This window comes from Ovis canadensis, chromosome 19, assembly GCF_042477335.2.
Source record: "Ovis canadensis isolate MfBH-ARS-UI-01 breed Bighorn chromosome 19, ARS-UI_OviCan_v2, whole genome shotgun sequence".
Classification (NCBI taxonomy): domain Eukaryota; kingdom Metazoa; phylum Chordata; class Mammalia; order Artiodactyla; family Bovidae; genus Ovis; species Ovis canadensis.
Genome location: NC_091263.1, coordinates 38,213,049 through 38,235,134, shown reverse-complemented (window position 1 = coordinate 38,235,134; position 22,086 = coordinate 38,213,049). Strand labels below are relative to the sequence as shown.

The 22,086-nt window shown below is 38.4% G+C and overlaps 1 protein-coding gene across 3 annotated transcripts in view; it reads left to right on the top strand.

Annotated features, from left to right (window-relative positions):
* CNTN4 (contactin 4) overlaps positions 1-22,086 on the top strand; it is a 1,043,858-nt gene that overhangs the window by 669,781 nt on the left and 351,991 nt on the right. For all 3 annotated transcript variants that reach the window (XM_069561830.1, XM_069561832.1, XM_069561831.1), the window contains 2 exons: positions 7,047-7,173; positions 18,723-18,898. In XM_069561830.1, coding sequence (XP_069417931.1) covers positions 7,047-7,173; positions 18,723-18,898 — 303 coding nt within the window. The remainder of the gene's footprint in view (positions 1-7,046; positions 7,174-18,722; positions 18,899-22,086) is intronic.

Below are 22,086 nucleotides of genomic sequence, written 5' to 3'. Positions count from 1 at the left end.
CTCACATCTAATGGTAGAGTGTTGTTTTATTACTGTTTTTTTATGTATGTATGTGGAAGTCGCTCAGCCGTGTCCAACTCTTTGCAACCCCATGGTCTGTAGCCTGCTAGGCTCCTCTATCCACAGGATTTCCCAGGCGGGAATACTGGAGTGGGTTGCCATTCCCTTCTCCAGGGGATCTTCTGGACCCAAGGATCAAACCCAGGTCTCCTGTACTGCAGGCAGATTCTTAACCATTTGAGCTACTCTTAGAATATCATTTTACTTTTAGATGAAAATCAATTTTGTTTCCATTACAGATATAGTGCAGTTTTAGTCTGTGATCTGGAAAAATACATTTAATATTAAATATTCTCTTCTAATTTAAATTCTATGACTCTGCATCTCTTTCCGTAGTCTGAAACTTTGAAGAGTAACCCTGGCACTACATTTTATTTCTGGAATGCTTGCAAGGAGGTTACAGGAAGAAGCTGACTTACATACATTGGTTTTGTCTCCCTGCAAAAAAATGGATTCTAAAAAGAAAAGAATCAAATGCAAAAGGAGTTTGAGAATCACTGGCAGTGTTTTTTAGTAACTGTTAAATCTTTGATGAGCAAAAAGAGAGAAAGATTAGGAGTAGCCTGATCTTGAACCTAAATAAGTTTCTGGTCATGAAATCTCTGGTAGTTCAGACGGTGAAGAATCTGCCTTCAATGCAAGAGACCCAGGTTCTATCCCTGTATTGGGAATATCCCCTGGAGGAGGAAATGGCAACCCACTCCAGTATTCTTACCTGGAGAATCCCCATGGACAGAGAAACTTTGCAGGCTATAGTCCATGGGGTCACAGAGTCGGACATGACTGAGCAACTAACCCTTTCAACTTTCTTGAAATCTTTACTCTTTACTGAAAATCCAGACATTCTCCTCTCTTTGTTGAAACATGAAAGGAGGGTTTCTTTAACATAGATCTTCTCTCTTTTGTGTAAAAATATCCCTTTTATTCTGAAACAGGTCCAGGACAGTTTCTGTGGAATAGACTTTGGGATCATGGGTGGTATACTAGAAGTAACCTAGTGACCGGTTGGCAATTAGTTGCCAAGGAGAGGAGAACCCAGAAAATCAGAATGTACAGGTATCAGCATTTGCACTAAAATCTGGGACTGAGATTAGGGATCTGGAATCTTTGAAGTTATATCTGAGCTTCTGGCCACCAGTCTGCTTCCCCTGTCCTTTTTAACCTTGATTTTTTAGAATTCCTGGAAGCATGAAAGGTCATTACCTTCTGCTCCTCTTAGAGATCCCTAAAAACAGTGTCAGCTCATTTCTCTGACTTCTCCAAGGCAGCAGAGCACCAGTGTGACTTTTCACTTATTTGTAATCCCAAAATGAAAACATCATTCCCAATAGGCTGTCATTTAAATAAGATGAGATTCATTACATATAAAGCCATGAAATGAAAAGACACTTGCTGCTTGGAAGGAAAGCTATGACAAAACTAGGCAGCATATTCAAAAGCAGAGACATCACTTTGCCGACAAAGTTCCATCTAGTCAAAGCTATGATTTATCCAGTAGTCCTGTACAAATGTGAGAGTTGGACCATGAAAGAAGGCTGAGAACTGAAGAATCGATGGTTTCAAATTGTGGTGCTGAAGAATGCTCTTAAGAGTCCTTTGGACAGCAAGGATGTCAAACCAGTCAATCCTAAAGGGAATCAATCCTAAATGTTCGCTAGAAGGACTGATGCTGAAGCTGAAGCTCCAATACTTTGGCCACCTGATGTGAAGAGCTGACTCACTGAAAACAACACTGATGCTGGGAAATATTGAGGGCAGGAGGAGAAGAGGATGACAGATTATGAGATGGTTGGATGTCATCACCAACTCAGTGGACTTGAATTTGAGCAAACTCAGGGAGATAGTGAAGGACTGGGAAGCCTGCTGTGCTGCAGTCCATGGGGTCACAAAGAGTCAGACACAACTTAGTGACTGAACAGCAACAACAATGGCAAGAATGCTGTGTGTATTTGTTGTGGATAAAGTTTTACTACAGGGTGGTAGATTAGTGGGGCTCCCTGAGGACGCCTCTTCTTTGTCAATGTGGTGCAGCCCTGGGTGTTCTCACAGTTAGCTTCTTGAATTCAACAATGAGTGTTCTCAGGAGGGGTTCTTTTATACAGCTTTAGTCCCTGACTTTGAGAGATCCATCATTTTCTTTGTGTGGATCCATTTTATAGTTTTCTGTTCTTGGCTGCTTACCTCACAACCGTTAGTCATGTGCTAAAATTCCCTCTCTAAGTATTTTCATGCAAGATTTGGTTAGTTAGATTTTGTTCAAAAGAGACAGTCTAGAGGTGAGTGCAAAGCCAATGTTGGTTGATGTTCTGCTCTTAGGAAATGGAGATCTAGGATCAGAAGGGTCTGTATTAGTAGTTCTCAGATTTTAGTGTACAAAAAATCCCTATGAGAACTAAGTTAAAAGATTCATAGATGCTGGATTTTTCAGGTGTAGTCAGTCTGGACTGGGGTTTTAAAAAATAAGCATGCCATGATTACAATACAGGTGGTCCAAAGTCTAACTTTGAGGTGTCTCTTTTCCTCTTATTTTCTGAGTTGCTCCTTTCCCTCGATAGGCTGATGATCATGGCCATTCGACTGCTTATATAGAACAACTTACTATGATAAATGAAAAGGTGAACTTGTCAGGTTTGAATGGAGAATGCAAAGTCTTTTGGCGAATGCAGAGTCTTGTATATAATCCTTCAAGCCACTAAAAAGTCGCTTTGTGACTACAACACACAGAACAAGCTTAAGTGATGCCTTGCTCCGTCTTTAATCTGAGAATGTCACTCTCATGGTGGTTTAACCCAGGCACCTCAATGTTTGGGGAAAGTAAAACAACTCTAACTTATTTTTTTTCTCAAAGACTAGTAACCCTGATTTTAAAGCTATTAAAGTTAGGATATCTGTTTTCTATACCTGGATTGCAACTTTCTAAAATCTCCCCCTCTATCTTTGTGAAACCCAATAGTTCATGCTTGAGGCAGTGAATTTCTTTAGATGAAAACTGAAATGCCAGTCCCTTTATGCTAATGTTAATTTCTAGGCAGTGAGCTTGGTTAACCAAGAGAAAATAAAAACTTTAGATGAAATGTGTTATTTATAGTGAATGCAAAGCATCATTATTATCAATTCTTATTACAAAATACACATAAAAAATATCCTTTTTGTTATTTAAATATGGCATGGATACATTGAGAAATAGTACAGATGTTAATCCACAGCCTCTCAGCTGCATCCTGGATAATCATTATTATGTTTTATTCTTATTTGGAATTACTAGTAATAGACTGTATTTCTCTATGAAATTCAAATCAGGGAACACCAATGAATTGAGATGATTGATATTATTTATATATATATATATATATATACACACACATAATTTTGGAATTGGAGTGATAGAAATATATCTCTCTTAGAAAATAATCTACCCAACTTGATGCTGTGTTAGTGATCTTGATGAGTAATGTTTGTCACTTAACAAGATACGCTAAAAATTCATATAATTCTTTGAGATTGAATTGCACCAACCCTTGACCAGTATCTAAATTTGTTTTGAAAATAACTATGTCATTGTTGAAAATCTGAAATGTAAATATGTAGAATTTGAAATATCTGACTTTAAACCATGAGTATTTAGAAAGATACATGTTTGTTTACTTTTATTCCATGCTTTTATTATGTGTTCTTTGAAAAATTCTGTTTTTGTTGTTTGAATCTCTCATTAGCATGAGATTTTATACATGGACTAAGGAGAGACGGTGGTGGTAATAAATTCATGACATCTTTGAATGAGGATGTCATGTGTATCTGTATTTATGGGAAGATATTCATGACTTCCGGAGAAGGCAATGGCACCCCACTCCAGTACTGTTGCCTAGAAAATCCCATGGATGGAGGAGCCTGGTGGGCTGCAGTCCATGGGGTCGCTAAGAGTCGGACATGACTGAGCGACTTCACTTTCACTTGCCACTTTCATGCATTGGAGAAGGAAATGGCAACCCACTCCAGTGTTCTTGCCTGGAGGATCCCAGGGACAGGGGAGCCTGGCGGGCTGCCGTCTATGGGGTCGCAGAGTCGGACACGACTGAAGTGACTTAGCAGCAGCAGCAGCAGCATTCATGACTTCTTCCTCATCCTAGCTAGTGTAGAAGCACTGACTGACTCCAGTGGTATTATTTCATAGATGAGAATATTGACGCATAGAGGGACTAGGTGATCCTCCCTAGTTCATAGAGTTAGCTGACAAAAGGCATTGACTCTTGGTTCCTAGTCTTTCTGAATCCATATTCTGCTTGTTCTCTCAACAAGGTCAGAGGCTGTCCCTAATCCTCTAAAATAAAATACCATTCAGTTTGATTTTCTTGAGTCCTTAATTTTTCTTCTATCCTAACCTCAACATGCAAAGTTTTAAAGCATGGATTTAAAGCATTAAAAGAAGTCACCTTATCTTGTTTCACCTAGATGCCCAACTCTGCTTTCTACTTTTTCCTCAGTCCTGGTTCACCTGAATGAATTCAGTCTCATCCTATCACCTATCAACAGGAGGCTGGTTATTAAGGTCTTCCAGGATCACAGTTGTAATTCACATCCATCCAAATAATCACATATAAGGGGAAAACGGATTGCCAGCTATAGGGTGCTATTCAGTATCACTTACATCATAGCCACTGGCTCTTCTGTCTCAAAATTTGTTAGGCAGTGCTAAAGTCAGCTGGCTAAACATTGAAAAGTGAAAAATACCTCAAATAGAGCAATCCTTATGGACCATGTTTGATGTTTAAGCTAGTGTAGTTGATACCACGAAACAAGCAGAAATGGATAAGATACAGCCATGCTGTCCAGGAGCTTACAGCTCAAAGAAGGGGAAAGAAAGATCCAAATGCATGTAATAGACAAAGATGTGTCTACAGAGAGATATAATTTATAAATCATATGGTTAAAGGAAGACCTCAGGGTCTAAAAAAAACCTTCTAGGAAAAAAGAAATGAGGTTGTAAAGAATGAAAGCCACTTTCCTGGTATGGGCAGTGTTGCTGAAACTCTGTTTATCAGTGCAGAATAGGAACATAGAGACTAAGTACACTGCTGCTTCTCATTATTAATATATCTACGATATGATTGTTTGCTTTCAAGTATGATATCCCCTTAACAGAGCAGAGATGTTTTAACTTTGTGACATTAGACAGGCTTCTAGGGTGACAGAAGCACGAAAGGCAAGTAGGAGGCACAAAATGTGAGTTTTAATGTTTTGCCAGACCAAAGCAGCCCCAACAGGCTAATGCCTTCAAAGTTGTGTGACCCTCCTTGCCCACCGGAGGGGTAGTGAGGAGTCTCATAGTGTTCAAGCAACAGGGTGTGATCAACTCATGGACGATCCTGGGATTGGTTGGCATCAAGGTGAAGTTTCAAGCATCATCAACTTTCTGATTTGATGCAGTCTAGGGTCTTTGTTTTTTAGTTTCCATCTAGTAGGGGTCTGCTTCCTACAAAAACAACTTGGAATGAGTGTCAGGTCTTTATCTATATCTTTAAGGAAACTGGAAGTTCAGTGACTCTGTTGTGCAGCAGCTGTATAGTCTGGATTATTACCAGTTCCCCAGACCAACAGCTATTCTCTTTGTATATCTTCACGTTTCTCAATCATTAACTGTTGAGTCATGTGTGTGCATGCATGCTAAGTCACTTCAGTTATGTCTGATTCTTTACTACCCTATGAATTATAAATGGCCAGGCTCCTCTGTCCACGGGATTTCCTAGGCAAGAATACTGGAGTGGGTTGCCATGCCCCACTTCAGGGGATCTTCCTGACCCAGGAATCAAACCCATGTCTGTTGCATCTCCTGCACTGGCAGGCAAAGATGGAACTGGTGAATAAACAACTCGCCTTTCAAAGCAGAAAATGCAAGAGATGTGGGTTTGGTCCCTGGATTGGGAAGATCCCCTGGAAAAGGGAATGGCAACCCACTCCAATGTTCTTGCCTGGGAAATCCCATGGACAGAGGAGCCTGGCATGCTACAGCCCATGGGCATGACTCAACATGCATGCACACAGGCTCTTCCTTCAAAAGACAAGGACACAGGGCCTTGTGCAAGGTTTCAGTGATGAGGTGTGTTTTGACCAATATTTATTAGGTGTTTGCTCTAGAAGTATATGCACACTACATTGTTACTTCAAATCTTGTTTATTGATTATTCCATTCTTTGAACTTTGCAGCTCCATGACAATAAATTTTGTGCATCTTGCATCTGTTATTGAGAATTTAGAAATTCATACCTCATTTGTATTAATATACTCAAACCTCTTTGAAGTTGAAATAGACTAGTCTGGCTGTAACTGAACTTGTATACTGAGTCAGTCCCAGCTGTGAGATATGTACACAAGTGCCGCCATGTATTAGTTCATAACAGGTTAAAAAAAAAACACCACTATTCATTTACCAAGCATAGTTTGAGCATCATGACTCTAGCTTATTCTTTATTTACCTACATATGCAATTTCTGAAAGTTTTATACATATTTTAGCAGTGATGCTTCTCATTATTAATGTACTTACGAAATCATTATTGCTTACTTCCAACTATGTTATCCCATTACAGAGGAGAAACATTTTAACTTTGTGACATTAGACAGCCTTACAGGATGACAGCCACACAAAAGGCATGTAGGAGGCACAAAATGTAAACAAAATCAGAGGCTGGACTAAGGTCAGATAGAACAGTAAGAAGTGGAGAAGAGAAAAGGGAATGCCAAGCCATTTTGGTTCTGGAATTTATTGGTAAAATAAGTCATCAGTATGAAATATGAGAGTCCATATTACTGCTTCATAATTCACAGTGATTACTCTTCATTAGGAAATGTCATCCAGAGGCTGGACTGAATCTGTTGTGTATTAACATTTTTTGTTTGTTTACCTCTTTTATTTTTATTTTGTTGTTATTTCCTGTAATTCTCCCTATCAGGAATATGTTCATTTTGGGACATTTTCTTTTCTCATTTCAGATGACTACACACTGCATGGTCCAATTTTCATTCAAGAACCAAGTCATGTAATGTTCCCTTTGGACTCTGAGGAGAAAAAAGTGAAGCTCAGTTGTGAAGTTAAAGGGAATCCAAAACCTCACATCAGGTTTGTTGACTTAAAAGCATGTGTTTTCATGCATACACTTTCTATTAGTAAAACCAACAAATGCTTATGGAGTGCTACTTACATAAAGAGCCTTTAGACAGACATCACTGGATATCCTGAGATGCTAAACAGACGCTCATATTCATGAACAGTTTAGTACCCAACTTTGTTTCTGACAATACTAGAAATTAAATATCCCGATTGACCATTTCACTGAAAGCCTTAATATTACTTAACATATTTTTTTAAAACCTTTTTAATCGATAAGTATGATCCCGTTACCATTTACTTTGTTGTTTTGGGTTCGGGTTTATACACCCTTTTCGTGTTTCCTTTCTAGAGAATATCCTTTAGAATTTGTTGGAGAGCTGGTTTGGTGGTGCTGAATTCTCTCAGCTTTTGCTTGTCTGCAGGATATAAAATCAACACACAGAAATCCCTTGCATTCCTATACACGAATAATGAGAAAGTAGAAAAAGAAATTAAGGAAACAATTCCATTTACCATTGCAACGAAAAGAATAAAATACTTAGGAATATATCTACCTAAAGAAACTAAAGACCTATATATAGAAAACTATAAAACACTGATGAAAGAAATCAAAGAGGACACTAATAGATGGAGAAATATACCATGTTCATGGATCGGAAGAATCAATATAGTGAAAATGAGTATACTACCCAAAGCAATTTACAAATTCAATGCAATCCCTGTCAAGCTACCAGCCACATTTTCCACAGAACTAGAACAAATAATTTCAAGATTTGTATGGAAATACAAAAAACCTCGAATAGCCAAAGCAATCTTGAGAAAGAAGAATGGAACGGGAGGAATCAACTTGCCTGACTTCAGGCTCTACTACAAAGCCACAGTCATCAAGACAGTATGGTACTGGCACAAAGACAGACATATAGATCAATGGAACAAAATAGAAAGCCCAGAGATACATCCACACACATATGGACACCTTATCTTTGACAAAGGAGGCAAGAATATACAATGGAGTAAAGACAATCTCTTTAACAAGTGGTGCTGGGAAAACTGGTCAACCACTTGTAAAAGAATGAAACTAGATCACTTTCTAACACCGTACACAAAAATAAACTCAAAATGGATTAAAGATCTAAATGTAAGATCAGAAACTATAAAACTCCTAGAGGAGAATATAGGCAAAACACTCTCAGAAATAAATCACAGCAGGATCCTCTATGATCCACCTCCCAGAATTCTGGAAATAAAAGCAAAAATAAACAAATGGGATCTAATTAAAATTAAAAGCTTCTGCACAACAAAGGAAAATATAAGCAAGGTGAAAAGACAGCCTTCTGAATGGGAGAAAATAATAGCAAATGAAGCAACTGACAAACAACTAATCTCAAAAATATACAAGCAACTTATGCAGCTCAATTCCAGAAAAATAAACGACCCAATCAAAAAATGGGCCAAAGAACTAAATAGACATTTCTCCAAAGAAGACACACGGATGGCTAACAAACACATGAAAAGATGCTCAACATCACTCATTATTAGAGAAATGCAAATCAAAACCACAATGAGGTACCACTTCACACCAGTCAGAATGGCTGCGATCCAAAAATCTGCAAGCAATAAATACTGGAGAGGGTGTGGAGAAAAGGGAACCCTCCTACACTGTTGGTGGGAATGCAAACTAGTACAGCCACTATGGAGAACAGTGTGGAGATTCCTTAAAAAATTGCAAATAGAACTACCTTATGACCCAGCAATCCCACTGCTGGGCATACACACCGACGAAACCAGAATTGAAAGAGACACATGTACCCCAATGTTCATCGCAGCACTGTTTATAATAGCCAGGACATGGAAACAACCTAGATGTCCATCAGCAGATGAATGGATAAGAAAGCTGTGGTACATATACACAATGGAGTATTACTCAGCCGTTAAAAAGAATTCATTTGAATCAGTTCTGATGAGATGGATGAAACTGGAGCCAATTATACAGAGTGAAGTAAGCCAGAAAGAAAAACACCAATACAGTATACTAACACATATATATGGAATTTAGGAAGATGGCAATGACGACCCTATATGCAAGACAGGAAGAAAGACACAGATGTGTATAATGGACTTTTGGACTCAGAGGGAGAGGGAGAGGGTGGGATGATTTGGGAGAATGGGAATTCTAACATGTATACTATCATGTAAGAATTGAATCACCAGTCCATGTCTGACGTAGGGTGCAGCATGCTTGGGGCTGGTGCATGGGGATGACCCAGAGAGATGTTATGGGGAGGGAGGTGGGAGGGGGGTCATGTTTGGGAACGCATGTAAGAATTAAAGATTTTAAAATTAAAATAAATAAATAAATAAATAAAATTAACATCTAGAAAAAAAAACATTTTTAAAAGATGCATCAATAAACTGGCAGGAAAGTAAGGAATGTTTAGTAAATAATCTGGAACCCAAAGAAGCAGACTGAACACTAAAATCATGTTTGACCTTGATGAACTATGTGAATTGTAGCTTTGGATTTTGTAGTTTCACAGGGGACTAGGGTCACAACACAAGGCCTAGCCTCAACCAACTGGAGAATCTAACATGAGAAAACCTTCCAGAATATACTTGGAATTCAAGGGAGATAATCATATGGTGAATATAAAAGAAGCAGCCTTGCCTCCCAAAGGACTGAAAAGCAAAAGTAATCACTTATTTGAAACCTTGGCACTACATGATTTTAGTAACAGATGAAGCACAGATGAAAAGAGCATTAGTACAGTACAAGATATATCTGAAGAAATTGTCTAAAAGCAGCACATAAAGAGGAGGAAAATGTGATAGAGAAGAGATTAAGCGAAAATATTCACATATCTAATCAGAATTCCACAAGGAATGAAAAAAAATGAGACAGAAGCATTATTTAAGGAGAAAACTAAGAATTTGCCAAAGCTAATTAAACATTCAAATCTACAGATTTAGTTAACCTAATTTATTGACTATGCCAAAGCTTTTGACTGTGTAGATCACAATAAACTGTGGAAAATTCTGAAAGAGATGGGAATACCACACCTCCTGACCTGCCTTTTGAGAAATCTGTATGCAGGTCAGGAAGCAACAGTTAGAACTGGATATGGAACAACAGACTGGTTCCAAATAGGAAAAGGAGTACGTCAAGGATGTATATTGTCACCCTGCTCATTTAACTTCTATGCAGAGTACATCATGAGAAATGCTGGACTGGAAGAAACACAAGCTGGAATCAAGATTTCCAGGAGAAATATCAATAACCTCAGATATGCAGATGACACCACCCTTATGGCAGAAAGTGAAGAGGAACTGAAAAGCCTCTTGATGAAAGTGAAAGAGGAGAGTGAAAAAGTTGGCTTAAAGTTCAACATTCAGAAAATGAAGATCATGGCATCCGGTCCCATCACTTCATGGGAAATAGATGGAAAAACAGTGGATTCAGTGTCAGACCTTATTTTGGGGGGCTCCAAAATCACCACAGATGGTAACTGCAGCCATGAAATTAAAAGACGTTTACTCCTTGGAAGAAAAGTTATGACCAACCTAGATAGCATATTCAAAAGCAGAGACATTGCTATGGTTTTTCCTGTGGTCATGTATGGATGTGAGAGTTGGACTGTGAAGAAGGCTGAGCGCCAAAGAGTTGATGTGTTTGAACTGTGGTGTTGGAGAAGACTCTTGAGAGTCCCTTGGACTGCAAGGAGATCCAACCAGTCCATTCTGAAGGAGATCAGCCCTGGGATTTCTTTGGAAGGAATGATGCTAAAGCTGAAACTCTAGTACTCTGGCCACCTCATGCGAAGAGTTGACTCATTGGAAAAGACTGATGCTGGGAGGGACTGAGGGCAGGAGGAGAAGGGGACGACAGAGGATGAGATGGCTGGATGGCATCACTGACTCGATGGACGTGAGTCTGAGTGAACTCCGGGAGTTGGTGATGGACAGGGAGGCCTGGCATGCTGCGATTCATGGGGTCACAAAGAGTCGGACACAACTGAGCAACTGAACTAAACTGAATGGATTTCAAGCAGTGCAAACAAAAATAAAGCCCTATATGGAGTTATCATGGTGAGACAGAAAATACTTAACTCAAAGGCATGATTGTAAGCATAGGCCACAGTTGTAATACAGCTAACTTTCAAAGAGATGACAATTAAACCAGCAGCTGACTTCTCAATAGCAACAAAAAAAGCAAAAGAGAAGACAGAATCTTCAATATGCTGAGAGAAATTAACTGTAAAATTTTTGTATAGCAGAAATACTTTTTATAAAGAACAAAGTAAATGAGTTTTTAGGTAGACAGAAACTGAAGTTTGACTCCAGAAGACCCTGCCTAAAGAAAATTCTGAAAGATATACTTTAAACAGAATAAAAATAATCCTAGGTAGACTGCCTTTAGATATGAGTGAATGATAAGTAAAGCAAATGGTAAAGGTTAGTATTTCCACATAAAAACCAATTGCACTAAACAACAAAAATAGTAAAAGCATACTATCTTGTGAAGATTAAAAGAGAAAATTTAGAAGTCATGACAATATTAGAAATAAATTGAAAAGATATATACTGCACAGTGGAATCTGTATGGTTAAAAAAATGAACTAAAGTTCGATCCCTACCTCACGGCATATACAAAGATCAATTCCAAGTGAATAGAAGATCAGCATGTGAAATTTGGCAAAATGTTTCAAAGGAAATAGGGATGCATATTTAAGACTTTAGAGGGAAGAAAAAAAATTCAGTTATAACCAAAAAGAACAAATCATAGAAGAAAATATTTAACTTCATTAATGTTAATGCTCTTGAACTGTGGTGTTGAAGACTCTTGAGAGTCCCTTGGACTGCAAGGAGATCCAACCAGTCCATTCTGAAGGAGATCAGCCCTGGGATTTCTTTGGAAGGAATGATGCTAAGGCTGAAACTCCAGTACTTTGGCCGCATGATGCGAAGAGTTGACTCATTGGAAAAGTCCCTCCATGCTGGGAGGGACTGAGGGCAGGAGGAGAAGGGGACGACAGAGGATGAGATGGCTGGATGGCATCAGTGACTCGATGGACGCGAGTCTGAGTGAACTCTGGGAGTTGGTAACGGACAGGGAGGCCTGGTGTGCTGTGATTCATGGGGTCGCAAAGAGTCGGACACGACTAAGCAACTAAACTGAACTGAGCTGAACTGAATGTTAAAAATTGCTGTTTAGCAGAATATACTGGGATGAGTAAAATTATAAGCTTCCAACTGGGATAAGATATTTGTGATACATATTGTTTATAAAGTCTGAACTATTTAAAAGAAGGCAATGGCACCCCACTCCAGTACTCTTGCCTGGAAAATCCCATGGACAGAGGAGCCTGGTAGGCTGCAGTCCATGGGGTCACTAAGAGTCGGACACAACTGAGCGACTTCACTTTCACTTTTCACTTTCATGCATTGGAGAAGGAAATGGCAACCCACTCCAGTACTCTTGCCTAGCGAATCCCAGGGATGGGAGAGCGTGGTGGGCTGCTGTCTATGGGGTTGCACAGAGTCCGACACGACTGAAGCAACTTAGCAGCAGCAGAACTATTTAAAGAATTCCTACAAATCAAAAGGTAACAGACATGTAACCTAATTAAAATGTTACCAAAAGACTTCTTAAAAAGACTATTAAATATCCATTAAACATACAATAAGATTACCACTAGTAAATGTGCCCTGTGTGTACTTAGTCAGTCGTGTCCGACTCTTTGCAACCCCATGGACTGTAACTTGCCAGGCTCTTTGTCCATGGGAATTCTCCAAGCAAGAATACTGGAGTGTGTTGCCATGCCCTCCTCCTCCAGGGGATCATCCCAAACCAAGGCTTGAACCCAGGTCTCCTGCATTGCAGGCGAATTCTTTACCCTTTACTGTCTGAGCCACCAGGGAATAAATAGCCCCCATTAATAAATAGAAATGTACAAATTAAAACTAAAATGACAAACTCTTTCAAACTCATCAGATTGACAGAAATTTGCAAGAACAAATTTAGCATAAGTAGTATACTGAATATAACCTGGCATATTCATACAAGGTAACCCAATGAAGTAGTGAAAATGAATGAACTAGAGCCACAACAACACGATCATAGGAACATAACTTTGAGTAAACAAAGCAAATCACAAAAAAATACAAAGAGTACAATCCTGTATTTATTAAGTTCCAAAGCAGGTAAGATAGAGTAGTGTCTTAAGGATACTGCTGCTGCTAAGTCACGTCAGTCGTGTCCGACTCTATGCGACCCCAGAGACGGCAGCCCACCAGGCTCCCCCGTCCCTGGGATTCTCCAGGAAGGAACACTGGAGTGGGTTGCCATTTCCTTCTCCAATGCATGAAAGTGAAAAGTGAAAGTGAAGTCACTCAGTCGTGTCCGATTCTTCACCACCGCATGGACTGCAGCCTGCCAGGCTCCTCCATCCATAGGATTTTCCAGGCAAGAGTACTGGAGTAGGGTGCCATTGCCTTCTCCGGTTAAGGATACTAGCATACATGATAAAATCATAAAGAAAATCAAAAGAATGAAATAGCAAAAATTTGGAGTTATCACGCACCATTCAGAGGGAAATGATTGGAATGAAAATGGAAATAGGAGACTTCAAAAGTAATAATATTCTGTTTCTTAGGGATCTTTACTGTCCTGTGAGTCGTTGTAACTTACATGTATCTTATAAATATAATTTTGTCCCCCCCATTTAATGATATAAACCTTAAGCTAATAATCACTATGTGTTAGTATGTGAAAACCAAAAGAATATATGGCATGTCTATCACAGTTTAGGGGAAGAAGAGATTGGAATCATCCAAGAGTTATAGAGGAAGAATTTGAGCTGAGGTAGATACTTTTCAAATTGGAAGGATGGTGGCATTAACATAGTAGAAACTATTTTACAATTTAGTTTGTGTGCCAGTTCATTTATTCATCAAACATAGCATTATTCTTTGGACCATTTCACTGATTTTTCAGGCTGAAATCTAGTCCATGGAGTTGACTCAGGAATGACCCTGGCTGAATTATGTAGGGTTTCCACACAAGATTCCTTCATGGTAGTTCTGCTTTGAACTAGGGTGTATATTAGGATTCTAGAAAATACATCCTTTAGGAAAGGTGTGTAAACCACCATATTAAGCAGCTGCAGTGTTCCAGTACCATGCTAGGTTTGAAGAATTCAAAGCTGAATAAACTACATGTTCAAGTTGTATGCTTTGGTGGTGAGTGCCTAGAGAAGGAAGGACAAGGTTAAGTGTGAGGAAAAGATGTCCAGGTTCTAGGGTATCGTGAGGAAAGAAGGTCTGCTTCAGGAAAGAGAGGGAGCATGTCAATAAAAGCTTCCCAGAAAAGGATATACTTAACTGAATTTAGGGCTAATCATCTTTTGTCATAGGGATGGAAAAAGAAAGTATATTGTAGAAAGAAAAAACTATCCTCTCCAATAGACCATATAATTAGGATGAACATGTATTTATCATCCAAACCAGGACACTTATGAGAGCAAAAGGCCACTGTTAATAATTTTCTAGGACAATAAGTTTATACCCAAAACTGCCCTGGACACATCAGAATATGTAGTTATTCTCCCTATATTAAGTTGAATTCAAAGCTATATCAAATATTTTTTTAATGCTTAATGTAGTAAAAATACATAAATAAATAAATGCAAGAGGAAAAGGTTCCTACACGCATAAATGATGATATAATGGCCCCCAGTTTTTAGTACATCACCAAGCGTAAGTTCAAATGTGAGCAATAAATGAAAAGAAAATTTGCAGCAGAATTTGGCAAGTTGCTGCTTTGTTTCTCCCCAAAGTGTGACCTTTAATTAACTCTGCCTTTGTAACATTGTGTTTCTAGATATAGGGGCTTGCTTTGTTATTTAAAACAAGCAGAGGAACAGAAACCTATTATGTTTTTAAAGATTGCTGGGAAACACTGAGAAGAAAACTTTTAATCACATGCACTAGGAATTGGTTACAGTGTACTTTCTTTTCCTTTATTATACTTTCAGCAGTTTCTCATGAAATAATAGCTCATTGGTACCTAGGAGCTAAAAAACTCCCTTTTGTTGAAGCAAAGAGCAAGAGAAAGAATGGAGAGATCAGATATTTTCAACATCTTTCTTGCTGAACTTTTTCTGGGCTCAGGCTGACTTTGAGGGGGAGAAATTCAAGGTGATTTTTCCATGGGGGTCTTCGCCATTAGGCTTTTCCCTCAAGCACCCTGATTGGCCCCTCTTCTTTGTGTTTATTCCCTAAACAGAGCCTTATCTTTTCAGTTTCCTGCCCTTCAATTTTGAAAGGATTGACTCAGACCCAGAAAAACTTAGGAAGTTTTGACTTGTGCACACTTGCCTTGTATTAAAGTTCCCTGAGGAAATGTGACATTACCTATGGCTCTCAGCCTTCCTTTCCTGTCAGAAAGGATGGTCAAGTACTTGATGGAAGTACTTTGACTGTGAAGTTAGTATTCAGCTTGGTTTGCAGACTACAGATTCCAGGTCAGAAAGGTCCTTCCCCTTCTTAGCTGCCAGTTTGAAATAGTGAACAAAGAAAAGGGGATGTTTTGCTACAGTACATCCCATAGATAGCTTCCCACTAAGATCTGAAAATGGTACCTTCCAGAGTTTCACAATGTTTGGTTGTGCACAGACCCTCCTCTGAAGAGGGTGGCGTTGTGTTGCCCCAAGTGATGCAGAAATCAGCTTATGAGACTCACCCATTTGTCTTGGCCCTTGGGAAAATCTCTGTGTGCCAAATAAGTATACCTCTCTATGACCAGTTCTTAAAAGACTCCTCAAACACTGAAAATAAATTGTGAATTTTTCAAGACTGTTTCAGTATGGAATAAGATAAGGAATTCAGTGCAGTCCCCATTCAACTGGAATGAATAGTGACTGCATTGCAATAAAACTTGGTATAGGGCTTTGTAAAGGAGACTCAGCTGCATTTCACAGCAAGTGCTTTATTTTCTAAATAATGCGTTGTACGTAAAAGCAGGTAATAAAGGAGATTAATGGACTTTCTACGGAACATTTAAGTTGAGATGACATGTGTAGACAGACCCGCAGAGGTGTTCTCATTCTCCCTACAAAGACTTTTCTAAAAAGACTCACGTGGTCTCATTCCCGAGTTCCATACTCTGCTTGTGGCTCACATTATTTTGCAATTTCCTCTTTGAGCTTTTAGATTTGTCATGTTAAATTGCTCCACTATCATTTGAAGTGAGAGTTATGATAGAGATGTGACCAGCTGACTCAAAAAATATCTAGGGCAGGCAGGCAGCTCTGGAGATTCATGAGCATATAGACCTGCTAGGATATAACCTGGCTGTTCTCTTTTTATTGCTTATTACTTTCTTGTCTGTGTCAGAACACAGAATTACTGTCAAGCTTAAGAACAGTTTCAATTTCTAATACCCATCTTCTTATAAACAAACACACAAAGAGTTATGTTCCATTTCTCGATCAGGTCCACCTTCCCCAGCCCGTTTCTATATTTTCACTTTTCAAAGACACAGACATGAACAAACATACACCTGGGAAGGATTAGGGGCAGGAGGAGAAGGGGACGACAGGGGATGAGATGGCTGGATGGCATCACTGACTCGATGGACGCGAGTCTGAGTGAACTCCGGGAGTTGGTGATGGACAGGGAGGCCTGGCGTGCTGCGATTCATGGGGTTGCAGAGAGTCGGACACGACTGAGCGACTGAACTGAACTGATGCTGTGGTAGGCTAGGATGCTTCATAAGTTGTGTACGCACACAGCTAAAATATCCAGCCAAGAAGTAAAATATTTAGTGAAATGCCACAGCATTGATTGAGAACTTTGAGTGTCAAGTTCTAAGTGACTGACAGGACTTGATACAGACAAACTATCTGAAGTGAAGGCAGAATGCCCGCCTAAACAAGTAAGGAGAATTCCGTAGGAGGCTGGGGGGAGCTGTGATTTATCTTGACCAAGGATACTGAGGAAGACTTCATTAGAAAACGTGTGGTTTAAGATTGCAGTGTGAGAGACACCTTTGTGGAAAAAAAGCACTCACCCTAACGTGTTTTTGTTGATAACCAGTATCCAAAATCTGAAAGTGACCTTTCATTTTTTCATTTAAATCCTTTTACACAATGCATACCAGCCCGAGTGCCCCAGAATGTTATAAGAGGGTGCACAGTGAGTATATATGTATATAGTGAAAGTGAAAAGTGAAGTCGCTCAGTCATGTCTGACTCTTTGCGACCCCACAGACTGTAGCCTACCAGGCTCCTCCCTCCATGGGAGTCTCCAGGCAAGAGTACTTGATACGTAAGAGTATGTATATGCATGCATTTAAATATTGTGTTTTTAATTTGTTGGTTTGAAGGAAATAAAATGACTGATTCTCACTCTTTAATCCTGTTGTTGCTTCTGATCAATTTTCTTTGTGCTCTAGTCTTGCTTTATTTTTAGTCCCCTAGGGTGAATGCTCCTAGGAAACTGTTGATGATAATTCAGATACTCTGACTATGCTGTTTTCGTTACCTGATTTGGGTTTAACCGAAAAGTTCATTTGGGCTCTTCTGTAAGATGTTATGAGAAAACCCAAATGAACTTTCTGGTCAAGCCAATATTTTATGTAGTATAGTGGGGAAGGAAGAGGGAAAAAACAAGACAGTCATTGTATCATATTCGTTTGAAAGTTTGTACATATTAAAACAACTTACTGAAAGGCCCTTTGGTTAAAATAAGCTCTCTGGAATGTTATTGGCTGTTTAGTAAAAAAGAAAGGAAACAAAAAGTAGATTTTGTTACTAAAGTTTTGCTGTTTAAATGTGTGAGTCCTACTAAAACTAATTTATTGGGCCAGACTGTGTACACAGATTTAGATGATCTGAGTAAACAAACAAGAAAACCCTCTTTGCGTCTGTTACCTAATGGCCTGATCTACAGTTTATTGGGCTGGTTGATTGATGTTTGAGTGCCAGTAGCTAAGGAGATCTTCAAAGTGATACACGGTTAAGGCTAGTTTGGTTCCTAAGACAGCTCTAAATCAATAGAATTCCTCTGCTTTGTAGTCAGCCATTTCAGTCATATTAAGGACCAAGTCAAAGCAAATCTGCTGCAATTTCATCAAATACTCAGCCAACTACCCGAAAGTGGGGTATTCTGTTATCTCTATAGACCTATTAAAGAATGACTGCAAACCAGAAAAAGAACTTTTACTGAGGAGTGCTATTTGAAGATGCTTATACAAGATGCTACAGAAAATTTCCAAAAAAGAAAAAAAGGAGTGGAGTGTCTGTAGCACTGCAAATAGTCATAAAAACAGGTGTTAAAATTTTAATATCAGTTTACCTAAAAAGGATGTGCTCATGTCATAAACGTTTGCGTTGACACCATTTCTATGTAGAGCTTTTCTAATTTTTTTTTTACCATGGTTAAAAAAAAAAGTCACAGATGATATTTCATGCTATTTGTAGCTTTTTTATATATATTTTAGACAATTCAGAAATATTGTTTAATATTACAAAACTTTATCCACTGGCATTTTTATACTATAGGTGGAAGTTAAATGGAACAGATGTTGACATTGGTATGGATTTCCGCTACAGTGTTGTTGAAGGCAGCTTGTTGATCAGTAACCCCAATAAAACCCAAGATGCTGGAATGTACCAGTGCATAGCAACAAACTCGTTTGGAACAATTGTTAGCAGAGAAGCAAAGCTTCAGTTTGCTTGTAAGTAGCAATTATATCATATTGCAAATGTGACTTTGAATTTTTGTGCCATTGTACCAATCAACCTTTAAAGCAGTTTATCTTAAAGATCAAAGAGATTTCAATTTATCATATTGGTCTTCTTTACCTTTCATAATATTTGCAAAATATCTTTTTTGTAGGATAAATTGTAAATCTGAATGGGAAGATGTATTCTTCTGAACTTAAGAGGGTTGAGATAGTTTGACTCTATGATAACTTGGTTATATTATGCTCTATACACATAAATTCACATACACTCAAATTTATACACATAAAGTTTACATATACAACAGGTTATACACACACACATTTTAAGGAGAGTGTGTATAAGCAAGCAATGGAACTGCCAGTAACTTAATAATCAATGTACGAAATGATTTAGCCATAAAGCTCACAGCTGGAAAAGAGAAAACCTTGATAGTGTATTAATCCTGTAATTCTCTAGTTCTTTTTCTTCTTTGAAAGAAAAGGGACATTTTGAAAGCCATTACATAAACAAAAAGTAGAGACAATCAAAGCTTTACCTTTTCCATTTCTGGTTTAGAACATTCAAAAATGAATTTGCCATCTCTTAAGACCACCGCCTAATAAAAGTTTGTGAGCATATGGAAAATAGTGGAATTTAGAAATAGCAAGTTGAAAGTAAAATCCACGTGCAGGAGCAGTCAGTACACATTTAAAAGAGATGCCTTAGAGGATGGCTGTTCAGCTGTATTTTACAGCATTTATGTATTTGCATATGATTACATGTTTCCTTGTGTAAAATCCCAACTCATATAGCAGTGCATTAATGTCAAAGGTTTCCTAATTACAAAATCTGTTGGCAGTAACACTGTAAAATAGTCTCATTAATAAAATCTTGGGAAACTCAACACCAAATATACCTAATACCCAGTGCTTAATCTATTATTGCCATTTGGTGGCATTTTTATTAATTGAGAAATAGTTTTCTAAGTATTAGGTATATATGGAACTCCAGGATTATTTTATTTTTTTAATTTCTTCTGAGGTAGTCTTCCAAACAATCTAAGGTGTGCAGAAAAAAAAAGGAGGATATATCTGATTGAGTGGTATAGAACCAAAGTGTTTATTTCTCTTGGTTTAACACAAATCTAATATCTATATTTATTTTTAACAAGGAGATTTTCTTGGATTCATTTTAGAAAATGATCATAAACTCCTAAAGTAGGGAAACCTCCGTATTAAATTTCTTTTATTTTTGGATTTCATAGTGTAGGAAATTTTAAAAAACAGTAACAATAATAGCACCAGAAAAGAGATTAACATACCAGGAGCAACTTTTCATTTTTCTAATTTATGACAATTAAAACATAAATTACTAACTCTCAAGACTCTCCTGTTGTAAAAGTCCATACATTTCTACTACCAAAAATATTGGAAAGACAGAATCTCTTATTCAGCTACAGTCATTTAAACAGGGGCTTCCCAGGTGGCACAGTAGTAAAGAATCCACCTGCCAATGCAGGACACACAAGAGCTGTGGATTCCGTCCCTGGATGGAAAAGATCCCCTGGAAGAGAAAATAGCAACCCATTTCAGTATCCTTGCCTAAAAAATTCCATGGACAGAGGAGCCTAGTGGGCTACAGTCCATGGGGCCATAAAGAGTCGATGCACGTTTAAATAGGACAGCTCAGCCAAAGTAAAAGCTCTCTCACTCATTTTGCATTTGAGTGGCCTGAGTTTGGCATCTACCCTGCTTTCCCCACTCTTCATGCCTAATATTCTACAACCCTCAGAATCCTTGGTTGGTAATCATTCAGTTTGAAAAATTCTGAAGACAGAGAACTTCTCTGTTCATTACAAAGCATCCTGAACTGTAGTTGCTCTAGTTGTGCAAAAACACAAAAACAAGTTCAAATATCTCTTCCTTGAAATTGAAGTAGGTATTTAAATCTCTCATCTTAATTTCTGGTACTTTATCATTTTGGTTAGGATTCAAATCTGAAAATATGGTCATACTCCCTGTCCCATATTTATTTTCTTCTCTAGGTAGTTAATCCACAACCAATTTCTTCACAACACAATTACACTCAATTATATATCAAGCAGTGACCCTTTAGAAATGTACTTAATTCTATGCATGTATCTTGACCTTTGCAGAGGACAGTGGAAACAGTAGTATCCTATGAAATTAGTGTCTCTTTTGGCGAATGGGACTGATAATGATACTCACTGGTTTTGTTTTTGTTTTTAAAGTTCCAATCTCATATTTCAACTTTATTTCAGAGGATTGATTTTTCATGAATGGCTACTAATCCAGAGCTCCCCAATCATGTTATTTTATTACCTAAATTCAGAATATTATATTTACTTCTATTATATTCACCTTCTGAGTAGTGACCCTTTGTTCCATCACAGTTGAAATAGTTTTAAATCTGTTTTTAAAAAATCTGGCGTATTGATTATCCTTCTCGTTCAGTGTAGCAGAAAATGTGATAAGCGTGTGTCCATTCAAATAATTGATAAAAAATGTTGACCTGGACAGGGCAGCCTGCCAGTAGAGAATGTCCACTAAAATGAGATTAAATTTATAAATCAATATCCTTCACATACTCTTGTTCAGTTAGCTACGGATTTACCTGAACATGCTACACTTGTACCCGTTTCTCCTACTTGTTCTTAGAGTGATGAGGACCTTTGCCTGGTGGAAATCAAGATGTACTGTTTCTACACATCCGCTTATACCTGCTCTCTGTGCATCTTCTCTAGCTTTTCCCTAACCATTTATCATAAAACAGCCAGAGTAATCTTTTAAACATGTAAATGAGATCATTCCACTTTCCTGCATTATACCTTGTACTGCACTTAGAATAAATCTCAAATTCATTACCATAGTCTCATTTTCATTTCTTGAAGATGACAAATGGTCTTTTGCACCAGGGCCTTGATATTTTCACTCTCCCTGCCTTATTTGCTTTTCTCCGGATCCTTCACATGCTCACTTCCTATGATTTTCTGTTCTCAAATGAGATATGACCTCCCAAGAGAAATTTTCCATAGCACCATGTCTCACCTGGGCCTCCCAGGTGACGCTGGTAGTAAAGAACCCGCCTGCTGGTGCAGAAAATGCAGATTTGACTCCTGGGTTGAGAAGATCCCCTGGAGGAGGGCATGGCAACCTACTCCAGTATTCTTGCCTGGAGA